General features: G+C 45.9%; 2 protein-coding genes across 37 annotated transcripts in view; both read right to left on the reverse strand.

The window, feature by feature from the left end:
* Nucleotides 1-12,578, reverse strand: part of TCF7L2 (transcription factor 7 like 2) — a 201,853-nt gene extending 189,275 nt beyond the window's left edge. For 17 of the 36 annotated variants that reach the window (XM_067024660.1, XM_059052221.2, XM_059052204.2 and 14 more), the window contains exons 1-3: nt 11,846-12,548; nt 11,502-11,568; nt 11,168-11,292 (exon numbers count right to left, since the gene is read on the reverse strand). In XM_067024660.1, the coding sequence (XP_066880761.1) occupies nt 11,168-11,292; nt 11,502-11,568; nt 11,846-12,034 (381 nt within the window). In that variant the 5' untranslated portion in view covers nt 12,035-12,548. Of the gene's footprint in view, nt 1-11,167; nt 11,293-11,501; nt 11,569-11,845 lie in introns of all 36 variants that reach the window. The other 19 variants (XM_059052199.2, XM_059052217.2, XM_059052214.2 and 16 more) reach the window with 2 other exon arrangements.
* The window catches only part of VTI1A (vesicle transport through interaction with t-SNAREs 1A), a 561,291-nt gene that overhangs the window by 81,430 nt on the left and 457,873 nt on the right, over nt 1-21,988 (reverse strand). The gene's annotated exons all lie outside the window — the stretch shown is intronic.

Genomic DNA, 21,988 nt, shown 5'->3' on the forward strand with positions numbered 1-21,988 from the left:
GAATAGCAAGAGGTCTCTCCAAATTCTTCTTTCCCCAAATAGGACTTACTAATCTTGGCCTCCTACCAATTGGGAAAACAAACACCATCTGCTGACTTATTTTATAAACAATACAACAAACACGACAAGGTCTCAACAATACCTGAAAATTCATTTTAATTGGCCATAAACGAACAAATGATGAAGAATCAGAGGTCCTATGAAATCACTGCCCGTCTCCCTCGCAGCCATAGGCAAATCAGTTACATTTCTGAACACAGATCTGTATCACTATGGCAAACTATTGCCATTACTACCACTGTACAATTACTATTACCAGAACCTTCCTGCAGAGCAGTTCTTTAGACCCCATTATTTTGTATCTTGCTCCTTTGCAAGAAAAAGGATTCAGTTTATACAGGTTTTTATTTGGGGGGGAAAAAATAAGAAATTCACCTAAGAACTTCTGAACCAACTCAAATTAAACGCAACGCAGTAGTAATGAAATTTTTTAAATAGCCTAAATGCACACTGATCATGGGGTAAGGCTGTACTGTTCCCAGCTGGGGATATAGTGGGTTCTGAGATCACTGTATCTGCTCCAAGTGAACAAACAAAAACACACTGCGTGTATATATATTAGGAGTCCGCTTGCTCCCAAACATAATACTAATCAAAGTTAAAAGGGGGGCACAACAAAGGTGGGCCAAAAATATATATATTCCTTTACCTGTCAAAGCAGAGTAATGAATCACACTCCCTAAAACAACAAAAGATAAAGGCTGAGCCACCGAGATAAGCCCCCCTACGCACACAGCACTCCCCCCCTGCACACACACACTCAGGAGCAGTTCATCCAAAGTGAGTCACTGAAAAAGACAGATGAATTTGCCCCCTTGGCCCCCCTGTCCTTTTTGTGAAAACTGCCAGTCCGTAAGCGGAGATCGCACTAATTACTGTGACAATTCTGCATTGTGTTAAAACAACTTTTGTGCGACGGATAGGTTCCTCTGCGAGTTTGGAATTCTTGGCTGAGAGCAGCTCTTGTCGGAGCGGGGGGGACTCCCCTGCTCAGGAGAGAAGGCAACACTAAAACCTGTCCCCCTTTTCAGCCGGTTTATGCTGCGATTTTCCAAATGCCTGATTCAGAGCTTAATGGAAACTTCTCCAAGCTTTTCTTCCCACAAACCTTGCGGAGCCCTAAGGCAATCTTGCACTCAGGGTAACCAAAGAAATCTCCTATCATCAATTAAAATCGAATGGACACCTGATAACTAAGTATACGTCCTGGAAACAAAATTTCATATAATCACGGCCTTCTGAATAAATTAATGAAACTGTGGGTAATCCAAATTCAATCTCCATTTGTCGGGTTCCACACTTAATCCTCAAGTTCATCACCACCCAAACAACACAACCCCAGAGAGAATGCTACAATTAAGACAGTAAAAATGCAGCTGCAAGGTCCTTAAGAATCTGGTAGGACAAAGTTAATTTCACCTTCATACACACCAATCTAACATCCCCAAGTAATGCAACTCCCCTCCTCAGGTATCCAGGCACACAGAATAACCGCCACCAGCTCATAAATCCACACGGTACAAGCTCCAATCAGCTCTTCACTCCCAGCCAGTACCCACTGTGTTGGAGAGATTTTGAGCTTAAACTTCCCCCCAGCAACAGCAACGAAGACTTACAATTTTCTCGTTTCTCCTTTGGGTTCCCACCCCCTCTTTTCCCAAATACTCTTTTCTAAAACACACCCTTTAAATACTGCTTTTTCCATCCCTGTAAAACACAGAGATGCCTTGTTCATTATAGTCTAGCTTTTTAAGACAAAGATAAAATACAAGGACTCAGTAAAAACTTGGCATTCTAAACTGGAACAATAATTTATTTATATCTCCGTAAAAAGTTAGAAGAAAGAACAAGAGAGGGTTGGCCCTTTGTGCTTTTGTTTGTTTGCTTGCTTTTGGAAGATGAGGGGCGCTTGAGAGATCTTAGGTGGCGATCTAAGGCTCATCTGAGTTCAAGAACCAGGTTCCCCCAGGCCTGGACTCTTGGGACCAGCCCTGCTCTTGGTCACCTGCAGCATGCGCGTCATTTCCGCATCCAGCAACTGTGGCTCTTGTACCCTGGGTCCGCAACACACCCTCAACGTGGTCCTCCCCTGCCCCGCCCCTCCCCAGTCATCCTGAAGCAGCACCAAATGAAAACTCCAGGGTACTTCTCATGTCAAGCCTTCCCGAGAAACTCTCAACAAAACAAACCTTCCCTTCCTGTGTGCTTGTTTACAGTGGCCAAGCCCACCCAACCACCCATTCGAACACCTCCCGGTGACCCAGCCCCCTCTGGTCCAGAGAAAGAGCCATGGAGATGCGGTGGTGATCAGCACAGCCTTGCCTACATTTTGCAGCAATTCAAAAACCAACATTTTACGACCAACCACCTCCCTTATCAAGAAATCCTATCTTGATTTCTCTCATTTCATTTCTAATCACTACTACTGGCCCTAAATTTGATGTTTCAGATACAAGACATCAGAGATACCCAGAGATGGGAGAAAAGGGAAACAGCTTTTTCAATCACAGAGATCTCATCCTCAAAGGCGACTAAAAAACTTGAAACACTACATTGGGTTTCAAACTTCCAGGAGGATGAAGATTAATTTTGTTTGCCTATTCATTCCACTAAATTGGGAAGAGTGGAGAGCATTTGCTTTATTTCCAGTTTTATGAATCACCAAGCTTTCTATTTAAAAAAAAAAAAGAAGAAGAAATTCAGATTCATTTCCTAAACGGTTTTGGTTTGGGGGATTTTTTGGTCCACCTTCCTCTCCCCTGTAGCTACCACAGTGAGGCACTTGAAGTTTTCATTAGCATAAAAGGCAGAATAGAGGCTTAAATATCTAAGACTTTTTCTTAAGTCACCACTCATTTTGCAGGACAGAGACAGCAGCCCCAGCCCTATGCTGGGAGCCTCTTACATTTAGTGGGAAATAAACTTCTGACCAGGCCTTTGGGTGCCTGCCCGCCCCCTTAAAAGATGCCAAGAGGACTTCTAACTTCCACAAGGAAGGCAAAGCCACCACTGACTGCTAGGTATGGAGGCTTAAACATTCCTGCAAAGATCCAGACACGGAACATCTGTACCCTCCTACAACAACAACTTAACAAAGGCAACCCCTTTTCACTTCCTGGCATTCTCCTTCAGAAATTCTGCTGCAACAAAACACATGCCTTTAGACACAGGAACAATCTCTCCTACTGTCTCAACGTTCCATCAAATGTCTATTTACCCTCATTAATTTCTTCTTTTCTTTTCCTCAACCTGAAACCATCAGCTATGAGTCAGAGAATGATCATTAACTTTTACAGCTTTCATACACATCCACCTACTCACATTTGGGGAAAGAAGTATTGACTTGCAACACTGCCTGAGACCAAAATCCTCTAAGAAGAAAAAAAGGGTAGGGGGGGCGGAATCACTTCAATAAAGTTATATCTATAGGTCTATGGGGGGATGATACATTCATTGTTTTTCCACTTTGCGCTGCAGTCTCTTGCCAAAAAAAAAAAAAAAAAAAAGGAAGAAAGAAGTTGAAGTCGAACATGGTTATGCTGATGGACATTTTTTAATTGTTTTTTTGAGGGAAAATTAGATGATTTTCTTTAAACATCAAAACATAATTACATTTCTTAAACTGTTTGGGGGAGTGGAGAATAAAGTGAAGCAAGTTTCCTGCTCTTGTCCAAAATACATTTCCAGCATATAAAAACACGTGGGCTAAAGTGCTGAGACATGTTCCTAACACAGCATTTTTCATTAAAAGTTGCTACACTAACACTCTTAAAATGATGCCCCATCATTACTCCACTTAGCAGTCACAGCCCTGCAACTCATAACGAATTAATTTGCATTAATGTGGTTTTCATGTGTCCTTTCCTGGGTATGCCATTGTGATTCAGGCTTAATAAAACTGACACGACAATAACACAGTGCCTTTTATTTCACTTTCCCAAACCAACCAACCCACCCAAAGACCCACACAAATCCTCTCGATTTTTTAAGCATTTTGCTAATATATTTAATACATCATAATTGGTCCAGCACGCAAGAACCTAGTTATCTTCTCAGTAAATATTTATAGCATCACTCTTTCCCATTCATTCTGCATTTTCTTAGAGAATCTCACTGTAGCCTACATCTGCAATTCATTGACTTTACAATTTACCACATGTTGGGATGGGAGAGGTCTTAGCTCCATTTGAATCACTACACAAATATGCAAGTGATTTATCGGTTTCAAACTAAAGACTGCAAGAGAAGGACTCCACTTTTCCTGAACATTACTTCTTCTGGCAGACCATGAACAATTACAGTTCGTACTAATTAAGCTCTGTAAATGTGCTGTGCCTTACTAATGTCTACCAGGCCTCAAATTTATTTTCATGATGCCAAACTTTAGCAAGCAATTTTAACTCCTTCAGAGCTGATCCCACTAATAACCATTCCTTCCCCCTGTAGATCGAGCTGTTTGGGGCTACTTCATGACAAAAAAAAAAAAAAAAAAAACCGAATAAAATATTACAGAGAATGACCAGCCTGAAATGAGATGTGCCCAAGGAAGAAAAAAACCTATCCTGGGAAAACCAAAGAACACCAGGGCTGATAACCCGTTCATAGATCCCACAGCCCCATCTTTGTAATGAGCTGTTAAGGGAGTCATATCTGTCCCTGAGGGCTAGTAAGTTTCTGCATTCCATTGATTAGAAAATAAAACCTTTCAGTCTCTGTCTTGAAGTCTGGGTTGGATGGAAGGAAGGATCCGGCCAGCAAGGACAGCGCGATCAGCTCCTACCCCCTCAACAGTTACCCACACACCTCAGAATCCCACTCCCCCTTTACCAGGTGGTCAGTTTGTAACACACGCACTAGAAAGCCCACTTTTTTAAGAATGAATTAAAAGCAGGAGGATAACTGGCCTTCTCTGTTACATCGGGGTCTTGACCACAGATGCCCCATCCCCAGCTCCTCACACAATAACTTACATGAAATACTATCTGCTGCTGGATAGAGCTCTTTGGATGAAAACTGGATTGGGACCAGTTTTTACTGAGCAGAGCCATATAGCTGTTAATAGACACCCCCCACCCATGGTATTTCTACCTCTCCTAAGAAACTTCTAATCCCTCATTTCAGTCAAGCCATTTCCTCAAGCCCAAATCTCTGTCCCATCTTCTTACACTTTTCTAATCTTTCACAGGAAAGCATTTATTCTTCCTCCCCTGCTACTTTTCTGTGCTTCCTCCCCCAGATACCGGCGCACTTTCCCCAAATGAACTGCCTTCGCACTCCCAAGGTAAATCTGGATGTTTTTTTCTCATCTACTAATTCTTCTAATCAACGCTCCTCACTCTATGGCACTTTTTTTTTTTTTTAAACCCTCACGTTAACTAGCGCACCATGCAATGTGTGTACTTTCCCTTCCAGCTCAGTGGTGAACATCGTATAAATTAAAGACCCGTCTCCCGTATCAGGTTTCTTTAAGTATTCTGGGAAATATGCACAATATAGGCAAGAGGGTCTCAAAAAAAAAAAGCAAGAAAGAAAGGAAAAAGGGAGAAGCCAGAAGAAAAGCAAAAAAGATGCAAACACCTAGAGCAACTTTGCTTTTGAAAAAAGGCATTTGTGCCGAGCCCCTCCCACCCACCCAACTGAATTTCCATTACTGAAAGTGCTCTTTATAAATGTGTGTAACAATAGCCTGGAGGAAAAGTACAAGTCAGCTGCCAAAGGAGGAGGGGGTGTCTGTCTCAGTAAGCTCAGATTGTAGGCATGGGGGTCAGAGGAGGGGAGAGGGCAGCTTTTGCGAAGGGCTCTCCACATCCCACCCCCATCTCATTGCTTATAATTAGTGAGAGAAATCTGAGCTACTGCCAGTGTCTGTGGACCTTGAATATTGTAAGGCCAACGTGGCGTCAAATATCTTAACATTCATAAGTGTTATGGGCTGTAAATAAAGCCTGTGGATTTATGACCCGGTGGCGCTTGCCAGCAAAGGACTGGGGCACATTTCTTTCAGCAGACCTGTCGAGGTACAAGTTTGCCTTTGGTTGTAAAATTAACCATTTCCTTCACAAAGGTACTCAATTATAAGTCAGAGTTGAAGATTTACTTACACGGTTGCCAATATCCACTCCCAGAAGAAACTCAGACGCCCACAACACACACCCCCTTCAAAAATAAAAGCCTCAAGAATTTGATTCACCCCGCTCCTTCTCAAAACTTCTGAAATGTGTCACCTCGAAACAGTTATAAATGTGGTTAACGATATTATCTAATTCCACTCACCAAGACTCAAAAGCTTACACCTACTTCCCTGGAAAGTGCTTATTTATTTGGCAACGCCATGGTTTAAAAAAACAAAAAAGGAGTAAATCACTCCTTGCCTGAAGTTTTGTCCCTTCCCCCAATATAATGTCATGTATTTCCTGTGTAGGAGAGAGCCTCTGCTAAATCCAGGTTGCCTCAGACTTAACTGCCAATAAACCAACTTCCACAGAACTTCCAGACAGCTGGGGAAAAGGTCCTCGGAGTTTTAGTCATGGTCCAGAAACACAGGTCCACACAAAAATTTGCAGCTGTCCTTTCTCTGCAGTGCATTTTTAATGTGATTCGGGGGCCCCTGTTGTGAAACATCTGACAAAATGTAAAATCCTCTTAGATACCTTCTAGTTTACCCCCTGTGCATGTGTAAGAGAAGTTGCACCAACATTTCTCCACCAAGAAATCTAGGCGCTTTTCGTATGCACGCAGGCACCTCGTGGGATGTGAGGAGGCATTCAAAACCTGGAAAGACTTCTACTGTAATCTTTAAAAGCACAGCCTCTGGTGCAACTATTAAAATGCTGGTTTTCTAAAGCAAATATTTTTTTAATAGCGTGCAGAACTGCAGTTATCCTACGCTGCTAACAGAACAGCATTCTTGATCTGCCAGCCCCCGGAAACCTTCCTGTAACTTTTTCACAGCTTGCTAAGAAACAGAAAGCTGACCAGCTTCCAGCAGGGACACTAAATGAAATCCATATCAGTAAAATTAAAATCAAGGTGGAAAACTCCTAGCCAGAGCAGGGATTGTTTTCCTCCAAATCTTTTCTCAATCAGATAGGGGGCATCAGTGAAAGCTACTTCCCTTCAGCAGTCAAAAGTTTCCAAAAACACTTCTTCCAGATAAACACTCCAGGCTCCCAACTGCCTCATAGTTTGTTTCTGGGGTTTCAGAAAGCTTTCATTTCAACAAACTGCAAAGCACTGGCATATTAAATTTATAATCATTAAAATGACTTATTGGGTGAACGTTGAGCCCATAATCCAAACTGCAGACATTAAACCCCAACCTATAAATATTAGCACGGAATTCATGCTTTGCATTGAGACTGAAATCTAAACATGTTTGCCATAAATATTTCTGAAGGAGATGAAAAACAATTAGCATAAATACCAAAGAAGGGCAAGAACACCTGTTCTTTTTCAGGGCGATAAGCATTTTATTGTTCTCTATTTAAAATGTAATGACCTGTGTAATTACAGTAATATTACATTGTTATGTAGGGGCTTGGAATGTCACACTTTGAAAAGTGTTGTCAAAACAATCAGGGGTGAAGGTGGGGGGTAGGAAGACAAAGTGGAAGGACCACCATTAACCCTTCACACTCCGAGGTCTAAATCTTTTGTATTAGAAAGGATTATGCTGTTTGAGCGAGGAGAAAACATCCATTTTTCACCAGGCAGAAAGAGAAGTTGCTGTCGGGCTAAATAAAACCCCAATGAATAGGCCCCTCTTGGTTTCCTTTAAATGCTGGATTCCAAGTTCAAAAATGAATTCAAGATGCTGCTTATTTATTTGTTCAACCTAGTAGCAAACAGCTTCAGCTGAAAAGCAAATAACTTTGGATCAGAGAAGATGGGAAAGCTCTAATAATCAACCCTTTAAAAAGAATTTCAAACCTAACTGGAATTTCGGCCACCATATCCCATATTCTCATTTGGCAGGAGCGGAAAAAGAAATGTAAAACTACTCTTTCCTATCTACTTTAGTATGGTAACAGTATTCTTATCTTTGGTATATACAAATGTTACCACAATTCTAATATTTGCAGTTCTATCACCTCCCATCTACTCAACCAGACCTCTCACCTTAATGCTTTTTTGTATTCGAATCTTTTTAAAAGCTATTCCTATTACTGTATCAAAGGCTAAATTAATGTGATGCAGAAATCTTTTGTCATTTTAAAATAAAATTATTACTATCAAGCTTTATGGCGACTCCAGCAATTACAGCATTATTCTTGAGATAAAATATTATTCATCATAAGCCCATTTAATGATACTCCTTAATTCTTAAAAGAATTAAGAATTTTTTCTTAAAAAGAAAAGCAGAAATCAGGAATCCAAAGAGTTTGCTCTTTAAAGGATGCAACTGCTTACAGGTACACTCATAAGTTAACAGAAAATGTAGCAAAAGAACACCACCACCAAGGAGGGTCCGGGAGAGAATAGAACATACAGCTAATTTGTCTTTACACCTTGCCCTCAAAAACACACTCTATGAAGCACTAAGAATTTCAGATGAGCATGAAAAGACCGCTATCTTGCCTATAGATTCCTTCGGCAGCTGTATCAAATCTGGAATTGCAAGCCGGCCCTCTGATCGAAGAGGTCAGGAGTGACACACAACAGCCTCTCAGCCTCATTTCCATGGCTCTACTTACCGGCTTAAATAACCTTAATTCTGGAGCACACCAGCTAACCCAGGTAACAGATAGGAGGAAGGGCCTGTGCACACTAAAGATGTCTGTTGGTGTTTGACACGCAAATACTAAAACTGCCTCCTGACTTCAGAAATGTCTTCTCAGAATCCATCTGATGTCACAGCATCAGGCCACCCGCTATGTCCACAATTAAAATAACTAGACGCCGGGTATTCCTACAATGCCCACAAAGGGAACGGGTTGTTGGGAGCCATCCTTTTCGCACCGGGAAATCACTTATTTACCTTTAACAATTTCCCTGTTTCCTAATTACAGCGCAACACAACTGCTGGAGTTTCAGGAGATCCTGCGGCAACGCTGCCAGCGGTCACAGACACTTTGCAAAGAGTCAAGAAGGCCAGCAAGCCCACCATCAAAGCTTAATATTCATATGGCCTTTCAGATGGCTAAGTGGATTTTAAAATAATACCAGAGAGGCTTCCATCGTAGGGGGAGGGGAGGAGAGTAAGAAATTCTCAGGGTTACTTTGGAATGTCGCTTGGTCGGCTTGGTTATTACACAAACTCTCCGATTCTGAGCCGAATACTCCCGGTTCAGGATGCCCACAGGCTCCCAAGAAAAATACAACGTAACCGGACTGTTTCCCCTACAGCTGCAACACCACTGCCCGGCCCCCGCCGCCTGAAAATGCTGGCCCTGCAGGAGGAGGTCGGGCTGAAACGCTCTCCCAGCTTCTCAAGCATGCAGAAGCCTTGGGCGCGCGCGAAGGGGAGGGAGGGTAATAATTATTTCTCTTTCCTAGCAATAAAAAATGACCAGTCTAGCATGCCCTTGCCATTTTTGCCAGGGCCCAAAAAAACAAGTCAAACCTGATAGTTAATATTTTAATGCTTTAAAACACTTGTAGATCTGATCGACTCCCGTCCGGCAAGCCCTCGGCCATTAGCACCGAATCCACGGCTGCTGAACAGTGGGTGCACTATTTCAAATTGCTATCTCGAGTTACCGAAAAAGAAAAGAAAACAGAAGTAGTGAGTGTAAATAAGAGGTAGGGGGACCAAACCAGAGAGGGTGCAAAATGACAACCCCGAGAAGCCGGGCACAAACGTTTAGAGATTGCATCTAAAGATTCGTAATCCAGGCTTTTTAGAGGAGGGTGGGATGGGGGGAGGGGGGTTCAAGGCGAGGGCAGGGGGCAGAGGCCTGTCGGGGAAGAGGGTGAGCTTTATTCACAAATGTCACGGGGGGACGCGGGACACACGCCGCGGGAAGCGCCCCCCCCCCCGGAGCCTGGCACCCCGCGCAGCCCTGGAGCCCCCAAAGTTGGGTGGCCCGCGATCAGCAGCCCAATCCCTTGAAGGAAAGGAGCCCTCGGCCTCCCTCACCCTCTATACACCCTTGGGCCCCGCACAACCTGGTGTCTGCCCCCCCACCAAGGCCCACTGAGGGCCTTCTCGGAAGCTGGCGACCGCAGATCCCGCTATAAATCCCAAGGCACCAAAATTCCCTAGAAATACATCAAGTCCGCTCGGAGGAGGCCATCCCGGCTGCATACAAACCAAAACCCGCGGCCACAGGGGCCTCTCCACCCCGCGCGGCCCTGGAGAGCCCGCAGCCAGCGCGCCGGGCAGCCGAACCCGCCACGGCGCCCAGGGCGCTCGCGGCCCTGCGGGGTGGCCCCAGAAAAGGAAGCCCAGAGCCCCCAAGTTTGCACTGGGACCAGTCTTGGAAGCGTGACCTTCCAGGGGAAAAAGGGAAGGAGGGCTGAGAGCCAGCCATCGCCACTAGAGAGCTAAACAAATAAGCGGCCGAAAGAGAAAGGCGAGGCGCTTCTCCAAGGCCCCGGGCTCCGCGCGCCCGCTAATTCTCAAGTCCAACGCCTGGAGGACAATCCACTCTACCCCGCGCGTCGGGCGCAGCCCATTCACTCAGTCCCCGGCAGCGGCAGCCAAGGGGTTAACCGGGGAAAGCCCAAGACGCCACAGAAGAGGGAAGGAAAAGAGGGAGAGGGAGAGAGAGAAAAGAAAGAGCCACACAGTCATCTTCCCAGGGTGAAGAAACAAACACCACCACCAAAGGGGGCGGGGGGAATCAGAGCGCAAAAAAAAGTTCTTCTGATTCACCCCCAACCAACAAAGCCCTGCTTGGAAAGAAAAGTCTCCCCAACATCACGAGGCAACAAACTGAAAGCAAGAACATGGCGAAGTGCAAACAAATCCAGTCCACAAAAGGCAGAAAAGTTTGGAGAGTTTCGGGCTGCCTGGGCCACGAGAGGGGGAGGGGAGGCGGGGAGGGGAGGAGGCGGGGAGGGAGGGGAGAGGGAGGGAGGGGGGCAGGGCAGGGGCCGCATGCGGGGCCGGGCGGGAGGCTAGGGCGGGCGGCGGCGGGCGGGGGCCGCGCGCGGAGGCACTTACGGTTCGGGCGGTGGGCGAGAGCGATCCGTTGGGGAGGTAGGGGCTCGTCAGGTCGGGGATCATGATGAAAGGGTAGCCGGGATACGGTGGCCCCTTAAAGAGCCCTCCATCTTGCCTCTTGGCCGCTAACATGGCGGGGCAGCGAGGGGACGGCGGCGGCCGCGCGGAGCGGGAGAGAGCGAGAAGAAACTTTTTAGAAAGTGCCCCAAGTGGCTGGGCGCCCCGGCCGGGCCGACGCAAGGCCCGGCCGAGCGGGGCGCGGGGCCCGGGCGCGCGGGGCGGCGGGCCCGGGGGACAGCTCCCGGCGGCTGCGGGTCGCGCGGGGCGTACTCACCTTCCTCCAAACTTTCCCGGGATTTATCTCTGAAACTTTCGGAGCGAGGCGGAGGCCGTCTTTCCGCCTTCCCGGAGGGGTGGAGGTGGGGAGGGCGAGGGGCAAACGCCACGCAGAGGGGGGAGAAGGGGGAGAAAAAGAATCAGCGAGGTGGGGGGGTTTGGGATGGGAGAGAAAAACAGGGTTACAAGTTTTTGCAATGGTGGCACCACACGCACACGCCGCCCGCCCGGCCCCGCGGCGCCCCACCGCCGCCCCCAGCCCCGATTTCTCCCCTTTAAGCAACATTTGCCAAGCCCAGGAAATAGATTAAGAACCCCACCAGCCCGAGGGGCTTTTCCTACCTCGGAATCGGAGGAGCTGTTTTGATTCGTTTCTGATTCATTGACTAGAGACGACTTGACATCAGCTAAATCCCTCTCTGCCGAGGAGTTTTCGGAGCTTTTCTCCTCTTGCTCGCCCTCGTCTTTGAAGGAAATCAGTTCGTCGTTGGCGCCTAGGTCATCTCCTCCACCGCCGTTCAGCTGCGGCATTTTTTTTCACCCACCAGCAGCAATTTTGGAAGAAAAATGAAGGAGAAAGAAAAGCCAAAAAAAAAAAAAAACCCAAAAAGTTTTGCCCCCCCCCCAGAAAAATACTGCAAGAAAAAGACGAGTCCAAGGTGAACTTTTTTCTGCTTTGGGGTCTTTTTCTCCTGGGGAGGGGAAAGAGGGAGGAGGGGAGGGGAAGGGGGGGGAGATCTTCTGCACGCGTGAGTTTGGGTTTCTTTTTTCTCTCGTTCCCAAGGATCCGATCAATGTGCAAAAAAATAATAAATAAAAAAAGGGGGGTAAAAAAAAAACACACCAACAACAACAAGAAGTCAGATATAAAGAGCAAAGGGGGGGGAAGCCGAAGATACAGGAGGAGCTCGTGCCGCTCGGATTTGAGTGAGTTGAAGTTAGACTGAGAGCTTTTCAGTTCAAAGGCGGCGCTGATTGACAGATAGAAAAAGGGGGATCGAAATCCGGAGGAACGGAGTAGTCTGGGAGCGGAGATTATTGACAGGGAGAGAGGAACACACTCGCTTAATGAGATGCCGGGGGGCGGGGCCGGCCCGGTGACGTCTGCATAAATAAACAGCCGGGGTGGGCGGGGCGGGGGTGGCTAACAATGATCCTTTCGGGCGCCGGGAGAGGGAGGAGGGAGACGAGGAGGAGGAGGAGGAGGAGGAGAGGGGCGGGGGAGGCTGGGAGAGACGGAGGGAGGAGTGTGCAGGGGGAGAGGCCTGCGCTGAGTGTGTGCGAGCCTGGGAGTCTGGGCGAGGGAACGGGGACTCGCTCCGGGAGGGGGGTGGCTTCAGAAAGACAATGCGGAGTAGGAGAGGAGGGGAAGGGGGTGGCGACCGCGTCAGGAATCCGAGCCGAGGAAGGCGGAAGGAAAGCCCACTTGGGGGGCGGGGATGGGGTGAGGCCCAGAAAAAGTGCACTTTAGAAATATTAGAAATAAGTCTTAAGGAAGGGGGAAAGGAGGAGAGTATTGTGGGGAAGGGGTGCGGGCTGGTGCTTAGTGGTTAAGCCAGCAATGAAATCAGCCACCCTTGGGCGGGATATAAGAGAAGTGGTCAAAAAGAGAGATCAACCCTCCACTTTCAGAGAGCTTGGGGAAGTGGAGGGCTGGGCAAAGTTCCTGGTTATCTGCAATGAAAGAAACTATTAACCCACGAGGTCTTCCCTCCCCTTTCTTGTTTATTAATAGTGAATCATTTCATTAAATCTTAAGTCTCACTAGAATAAATATGCCAAGATGACTTTTTATCCAAAAAACAAATACTGTAGTGTTTGTCATGGGCATTAAAAATATCCTTAAGGAAAAATACATGATTCTTTTCAATGTAGAGTGTTGTTCTTTTTTTTTTTTTTTTTTTTTTTACTGACTTGGGAGGTGGTAGGAAATAAGCTAGGATTCAAAGTCCTTTCTGACTTTGGAGGTGAAAAGTTTGGGCGTTAACACCGCCAGGGAAAATAAAACTGAAAGTTCACCAACCCTTGGTATCAGTGGGTCTGGAGTCTTTCTGGAAGGGGGTCTGAAATGAAATCCCCAAAAGACTGACCAAATAATCAAGATGTAGATGGTGGCAGGAAATTGCTAACCCAGCTGATGCTGGAAGACCTCTGGGAGGAGAGGAAAACCTGAGGTTTGAGACAGGTATTTGCTGATTTTTAGGCTCTCTCCTGGGGAGCAGATTGATTTGCTACAAAATGCGGAAGAAAATTATGTCGAAGGGGGAAAGGCCTGGGTCCCAAAACACGGTGTCCCTAGAAAATGGAGCAAGAACACTCATTTTCTTGCAAATATCAAATGAGAAGTGGACTGGAATCTACAACATGAAAGGGGACAAAAAGAACCAGAAAAAAGGAAGTCAATAAGAATTAGCAAATTGTCTTTTAGGAACAGTGTTGGTCTGGAGTCCAGGATGAACTACATTATTTCACCCATCCCTTAAAAAAACATCTCACCTGCTTTTCAGCTGGCCCATCAGCACCTAAGCTTTCCAAAAGAAAGCAAATTTAAATGTAATATTTAGAGAGTTTGGGTTTTCAGCAAAACTGTTTTATAGGCTAAGGTCTCAGAAAGAAGACTACTAAAAATGATGATAGCAAGATTGACAAGGCCAGTGCATTCCCTTGCACTGGAAAAAAATTCATAACCACATTTGCACACTAAAGAGTAAGATGTGGGCAAAATAAAAATGTGGTGGGGGCGTGGGGGAGGGCTATGGAGGAGAATCACTGTAACTCCCAGCTTTAATATGAATCAGAAAATCAGAAGTAGAGTGAGAAGGAGCCTGAAAAGAAGTAAAACAAATGTGTACCTTTAATCAGACAGGATTGCATAGGATACAAAGCACAGGGCTAATTAGTCTCAGCAGGTAGGACTAACCTTCAGACTTCATAAATAAATAAGGCGGGCACAGTTTCTAAGAGGGTGAGTGGAGACAGAAAGGTGATTATTTCAAGACACCAAGTAAAAACATGAAGAATGAAATGCTTCACTGTTAAATCCATGTACAAATGGAGTTAACAGTGTCCTTTTTTTAGGTCTTTTCACTTGGTTGCCTTTAGATTTACACATTTAGCAAATGACCATAGCTTTTCACACTTGCTAATTGTCACCTGTATACTTAGGTGCCTGAGTCTGTGTACAGCGTAGACTTTCCTAAGGCCTGTTTTAAAGGCTTATTTACTTAAACGGGAACACATTTATAGTAACTCAATTTTGTGGCAATTTCTTTGTCCTGTGCAGTGGTTCTTTTATTTTAGTCTAAAGCTGATCTGAATTAAATTGGATACTGAGGTCTTCTATGTCCCTTATAGGACTTACCTGGATAATGAAAGCTCATAAATATACTGAATTGAAATGTTAAAGAATGTACTTAATGTTTTTAATGTCCTGGCCTGCGTTTTTATCATATGTAAATAGTAAGGGCTTTCGGCTGATGATTAGTAACCTCATCCATTTTGGCATATCCTTACATTTCTCATTCAAAGGAAACTCTTGAATCCTTCCTTTTTAAATCTCTGATTTAATTAAGCAATTAAAAGTTATTCCATGATAGCCCATGTGCCACATTTAATCCTGTTGCTTTGTGCCATAAACAGGCTTGGGGAGACCAGCAAGATCTCAGAGGGTCAATTACCCCTGAGTCTCTGAAAGGGCTTCGGGTGATGCAGGGATAGGGGAGAAGTGGGGGGAGGGTGTGAAAATGAAATTGGCAAAAAGCAAAGTAATACAATTTTTTTAAAAACAAAGGTCAGGTTGGCCCACAACCTGGACATGTAATTTGTAGATTTGCTGTGAAATTTTAAACAACAGTTGGCTTGTGTCCCGGTGTTGAGGCTATTTCTCTCTCTCGATACTGATGACTGACTCCTAGTTTATAGGACCAAGAGTTCTGCCCAAATAGCAAGAGTTCTAAACACAGGGAGGAAACCAGACCAGTTCTGACTTTAGCCTGAGCCAAGGAGTTTTGCATATTGGGGCATGCTCAGGTTGGAGGAGAAGCTGGGACCTTTTCCCTTGGAGGCCTTTCCCGGGGCCAGTCCAGGTCCTGAGCTATAAGTAGACTGTCCCTCAACCCTCCTTGCTTTCTCCTCCTCCTCATCCACTGCCCTTCTGCTTCTTCACTTCTCTGTTTTCTCCTCCCTTTCAGCCATCCCTCTGTTAAATCTCTGTGGACCTGTGCTGATATTAGCAATCTGCATTTTAACCTCAAAAATTAAGTGAAGAGGTTACCTCTCCCATGGGTACTTCCTTGTTCATCCCTATTGGAGAGCGTGAAAAGGAAGTTTCAGTTTATATAAATCACTTTTAAGGCATCAGTTCCCTCCTGGGGGGCGTTATGGCAGAGTGCTAGATGTCCTCTGAAATGTGGGACTGTGCTTGAAGGAATATGGCAGAAACAGGCTGGCCATTGGCCTTCTTACCTATGGCCCCTTTGTCCTGTCTCACCTGACAGGTGAGGTGTTTGGACTGGATATTTTCTTAGGTCCTTTCTAACATTCAGAAAATCCATGATTCCATAGTTTCAGCCCACACCCCAGTTATGCTAAGAGGCTCACCAGCATAGCAGCAAAAGGGACAAACTATATTGGAAGTTTGGCTTTAGAATTTAGGAAAAACAAGGATCGTCTTCTTAGATTCACCAGAAGTAGAGAATACATGTCGACAACCATATTCAGCTTCCCCAGTCACTTGGCAAGATTCTAGTAATTAAACCTAGACGGTGTTCCGTACATGTGTGTATGTGTTCTGTGTGATTTTTCTTTAAGATCCAGGCTCCAAGATGGACGATCTGTTACCCACTGTGTTGGACTTAGCTATGCAGGGAGTGTGCTGGCTGAGGAAGCCAAAAAAAGAATCTGAAAACATAAGGAAGCTATAAAATGGGGAAATGTTGAGAAGCCAAAGTCCTGATTCCACTGTGAGATTTTCTGTTTGCTTTTTGTTCTGCGTGGGTGATGGTTCCTTATTTGGATCCTGAAGAAAGCTACTCCCTTAGCCAACCTAGGAACACTAGAAATTGGACACCTGAGAGTTTTCAATTTTAGCCGGAGGAAGGGGTAGGCAAAAAGGGCCCACTTCACAGGCAGCCTTTTATTTTCCCCCAATGATTCTATCAAGGGACTCGGAAAGGCACACACCCTCTTCCTGAAACCCTGAGGGACACTGTTCTGTTTTTGGCATTTTTCTGAAGTGTCTGGCTTGATCACCTTGCTTCAGCTAATGATAGGTCCAGGGAAAGTGACGATAATGCCTGATGATCTAAGGGTTAATGGGGAGATGTATGCATTTGTACAGGGTTTCATCACCTGCCTTCATAAGCTGATCACTACCGCTATAGGCATTTATGACAGGAGCAGCCTTTTGAAAGACATCAGTCCTCCATAAATATACCTTTCTTATTGACAAGATGTCTTTTAACCCTAATAGTAATGGAAGAAGGCCAATAAATGAAACATTTACTGCATAACTTGCCTTATTTTGGGGTGGTGTACATTTCCTTTCTAGCCATCTCTAGAAGATGTTTTCAGCCTAATTTGCTCCCTAGAAATTTCGCTTGCTACAGTTATACGTCTATGACGTTTTATTGCCTGAAGCCAAGTCTGCATAAGAACTTTCTTAAGATATACTTATCCTAATGCCAAGCTACAGGAACGGGGCTGCTTTATGCTGAATTATTTGTGCTACCCTGATATGCAGGGCAGAGACTTCCCGATAGTCATTGCCATAGGGTAGGTCTAAATGTTCCTGAGAAGGGGAAAAAAGGCAGGAAAAAGGTGAAAAAAGTTTCATCTAGGTTGATTTGTAGACGTCTTTAGAATTAATAATTGAGTATGTATTTAACATATTAAAATGCCTGAGGTTTTCTTTTCTTTCCTTTTTTTTTAAAAAAAAAAAAGCTTCAGTGACCCCCATCCTTTTTCAGGGACTATCCTTGCCCACTCAAACCCATTTTTCTGTTCAGAGATGTCATGGATACCAAAGCACCTTCCACAAAGACATGGGTACTTTAACTTGAGGCAGGGACGATGTCCTCCAGCATTGAGCAATCTCAGAAGGTGGTCTATGTCTGTTCAAGGGACAGAGCAGCTGAAATTTCAGGAGAGGACATTGTTCTCCTTGTAATTTATCTAGGTGTGGGCGGACACACCTGCTTCTGGCCCAAAGCATCATGGGATGGAGGAGGATTCAAGGAGACTCCCAGGTCCAGAGTGTGAAGATTTCAGGCTTGGTCCCCCCAGGAATCTAAAGCAGCTTTAAGCCCCAGCCTGTCCTTGAGGAAGGTCTAAATCTGTGTTGATCAAACCACTTGAGACTGGATTAGAATCTGCTTCCCCCCCCCCACCCCGCCTTGCAAAAATCCCAATTGCTTCTGTAATTTCTAATGATATTCGTGGATTACAGTTCCTAATGAAACACTCATTTGGACAGGGAAAGGGAAGAAGGATAAATGATGAGTTCCGGGGTCCGGAGTGAGTTCGGATCGCATACCGACAACAGCCTGCAGCACAGAAACAAGGAGCAAGGCTTCCGGTGGAGTCATCTCGAGCGAGCCCTGTCTCTTGGTAGCCTGAGGGCACGCTGTAAATACCTAGAGCAGGAGGGAAGGCATTAATCGTTATTTCTTAAAGGTTCCAAAATGCCGAGAGGGAGAGATTATAATGACCCCAAAACCCCATAAGAAGCACAGATGCCCCTCCCAGCAACGCCTCCCGTGGAAACGCGGTCTTCCTCTAGGCGCGGGTACCCAGACACTGATTCTCCCACCCTTTCTAGCGATGGCCCAGGTTCCTGACCGTCTCTTCGCAGAACAGGCAAGCACGTTCCTCGCTCCCACCGGGCAAAGGGCTCTGCTCCCAGGGAAAAACCCAAGTCCTGGGCTGGGCAGAATCAGCAGAGGCCCCACCCACTCTCCCTTCTCTGACCTACCAGCGTTCATCAGGGGTTGGAGGCCTTGTGAGTGCTGGTGTCTTAGTGCCTGTGAGACAATCCTGATCCCGCCAGCAGCACCCCCAGCCCCCCAACAGCAAAGATGATGACTGTCTGGAAACCAGATGGAGCATTTCTAAGGGAAGGATCTGATACTGCTGTCTTGGAGTCTTGTCTTCTTTGAAGGAACTTCACAGACCCCTCTGTACAAGAAGCATCTTTCTAATGGATCTTCTGGCTGTTCATGTTATTAAGATTATTATTTTTTAACATCTTTATTGGAATATAATTGCTTTACAATGGTGTGTTAGTTTCTGCGTTCATGTTATTTTATTTCTGGCTACAAAACAGCATGTACTGTAGAGTTTGTTTTGTTTTGTTTTTAAGTATAATTGTTCCTTAAAAATATTTGAAAGGATGTGCTCCAAAATGTCAACAGCACTATTTTTTCTCTAGATGATAGAATTGGGGATAATTTTTACTTATACCTTTCTTTACTATCTGGTTTCGTTTGGTTTTTAACAACTGGGCATGGATTATTTACATAATCAGAAAGGGAGATAATGCTCTTCTTTCTATTTTAAGAAATAAAGGCTTTGACTTTCCTTCTCCTTCTCATACCCATCCCTCCTTGCTTGAGTTGGGGTTATTTCAAGGTAGCTGTTGCTCACACTGCATCTGAGATACCATTTTATTTTTGGGCCTCTCCGTGGGGCATGCAGGATCTTAGTTCCCCAACCGGGGATTGAACCCATGCCCCCTGCAGTGGAAGTGCACCGTCTTAACCACTGGACCGCCAGGGAAGTCCCTGATATATCATTTTAAATCTCTTTTTGTCAAATTTACTCTCACACTTGAATTTCAGTGCACAGGGGTGACAAAGGATTCCATGTCACTCCTTTAATTTAAAAATAGATAGTGAGCCCCATGCACCCAAAATGGGCTCAGAGGTCTGCCTGCAGGCTTCACAGAGGCAGCAGGCTCTGCTCTTCAAGGGGATCATCCTTCTCCAAAGACCTTTTTCTCAAACATTGTTCCACCTTCTACTCACAAGGCCTTGTGAGGGGGGCAAATATAATTATCCCCATTTGACAGGAAAGGAAACTGAGGCTTCAAGAGATCCAGGTTGGCTCAGCATCACATAGCTGGCAATGGCCAGGCCAAGATGGAGATGCAAGTTTCCTGACTCCAAATCCAGGTCTTCATTGGCTACTGGCTCCTGGGCCAATCCGACAATAGACTCACCCTCACCAATTTTCTGTGATATTCTGGGGGGGGTAAAGAAGATCTTGGCAAAAAGATAATTCGTTTCCTTTAAAGCAAGACTCACACCTCCCCTTCTGCTACATTGTCAAGTAGGTAACACTTGTCTTCAAGGTCCATCCATTCCTCCCCCTAAATATGCTTCTTTAGGGATGCCCAGCATTGTCTCCCCAATTTATCTCCTTCCTCACACCCCCCCCCCCCACAAAATAGCACCAGGGTTTCTTTTTTTTTGTGTGTGGTACGCGGGCCTCTCACTGTTGTGGCCTCTCCCATTGCGGAGCGCAGGCTCCGGATGCGCAGGCTCAGCGGCCATGGCTCACGGGCTTAGTTGCTCCGCGGCATGTGGGATCTTCCCGGACCGGGGCACGAACCCGTGTCCCCTGCATCGGCAGGCGGATTCTCAACCACTGCGCCACCAGGGAAGCCCATCACCAGGGTTTCTTAACCTCAGTGCTATAGACATTTTGGACTGAATAATTCTGTGTTGTGCAGGGCTGTCCTGCGTGTTGCTGGGTACTGAACAGCATCCGAGGTCTCTACCCACTAGTTGACACTGGAACCCCACCCCCAAGTCATGATGGGAAAAAAATGTCTCTAGAAACTGCCATACGTCCCCTCTTGTGGGTGGGGGAGGAAGCAAAATCACCACCAGAGAACCACTGCTGTGCAGTGAACCCCCCCTCTCTGAAAGGAATATGATCAACTCACTTTAGTAAGTCAGTTCTCTAACTGGTGAAGGGGGACCACCATCTCCTCTTCCGCCAGCCAATCGGGACCTGTATCAGAATGGCCTGGGGAGTTTTTTCAAACTGTGCCACCTCCCTGGTGAGAACCTATGCCCTACACAAGAGGGCATCTTGGTCTCACCAGAAGTGTTCAAATTTTGGCTCTGCCATGTTACGAATATGTGACCTAGGACCAGTGCATAAATCATTCTGACTTTATTTACTCATCTATGAAATGGGAGCATGATATCTACATCTAAGTGGTGAGGATTCAATGAAATAACGTGTACAATTACCTTGATCACAGAGGCTTTCAACTGGGCGGATTTCCTTTCTTACCTCCCCCCTCTCCAGACGGCCCGGATTTAGCACAGTCCTGGCACTGTGGGAGGACTCAGTACATCTTAGCTCTTATCACTGTTATCCTACCCCTCCTAGTTACTCTTCTCAAGAGTTGCTGCATTATAAAAAGGCAAGGTGCCTGCACTCAAAACAAACACATCTGGAATGGTGGCTTTCAAGCACCAAAGACAAGCCAGGCAGCAGACTTGTTAAGGTCTCTTTGTGGCGCTGTCCATCAGGCGGTGGGTAGCCCCACCACCAGAGTGTTTTGAACCAACCTCCTCGCCCTGTCCCTCCGGGCAAGTCCCTCCCACTCATTTAGGGAGTGCCACAGTACAGATTTCGAAAGCCCTCAAGGCTTCATCTCAATTGTCTAGTAATTTAATAATAGGAAGCCCTTTGCAGACACTAATTAAGCAAGAGCAAGCTCCCTGGTGAGGGAGGCCGACCACCCTCCCACCCCTGGCCCCAGGAGAAGTGGTTTGCCTGGAGCTAAAGCAAAAAGAAAGGAAGGAGCTAGGTCAAAAGGGAAGAGAGGAATTCCAGGTCTGAGGACGTCGGGGGCTTGGTCCAGTCAAGGGGACCACTGGCCACTCTGGGCTGGAGCATCTCCTGTAGACGAGAGGCTCTCCTAGCGCTTCTATTTCTTAGGGGAGGGTGTCAGAGACCCCTTTGCCCATCCGAAGCTAGGTTTAGTCTCTCCCCAAAATGCACTATCACTTACGTTTTTGCAAATACTCTCTAGAGTTTTTATTAAAATTTCCTATCCTAGGGCTTCCCCGGTGGCGCAGTGGTTGGGAGTCCGCCTGCCAATGCAGGGGACACAGGTTCGTGCCCCGGTCCGGGAAGATCCCACATGCCGCGGAGCGGCAGGGCCCGTGAGCCATGGCCGCTGGGCCTGCGCGTCCGGAGCCTGTGCTCCGCAGCGGGGGAGGCCACAGTGGTGAGAGGCCCACGTACCGCGAAAAAAAAAAAAATTTCCTATCCTAAACAATCATAAGGGGGGCGGGAGGGATAAATCGGGAGCCTGGGATGAACACACACAGTACTATGTATAAGATAGATAAACAACAAGAGCCTACTGCCTAGAACAGGGAACACTATTCAATATTCTATAAGCTATACTAGAAAAGAATCTAAAAAAGAATGAATATATGTGTCACTGAATCACTTTGCTATACA

Source organism: Kogia breviceps, chromosome 2 (assembly GCF_026419965.1).
Source record: "Kogia breviceps isolate mKogBre1 chromosome 2, mKogBre1 haplotype 1, whole genome shotgun sequence".
Classification (NCBI taxonomy): Eukaryota; Metazoa; Chordata; class Mammalia; order Artiodactyla; family Physeteridae; genus Kogia; species Kogia breviceps.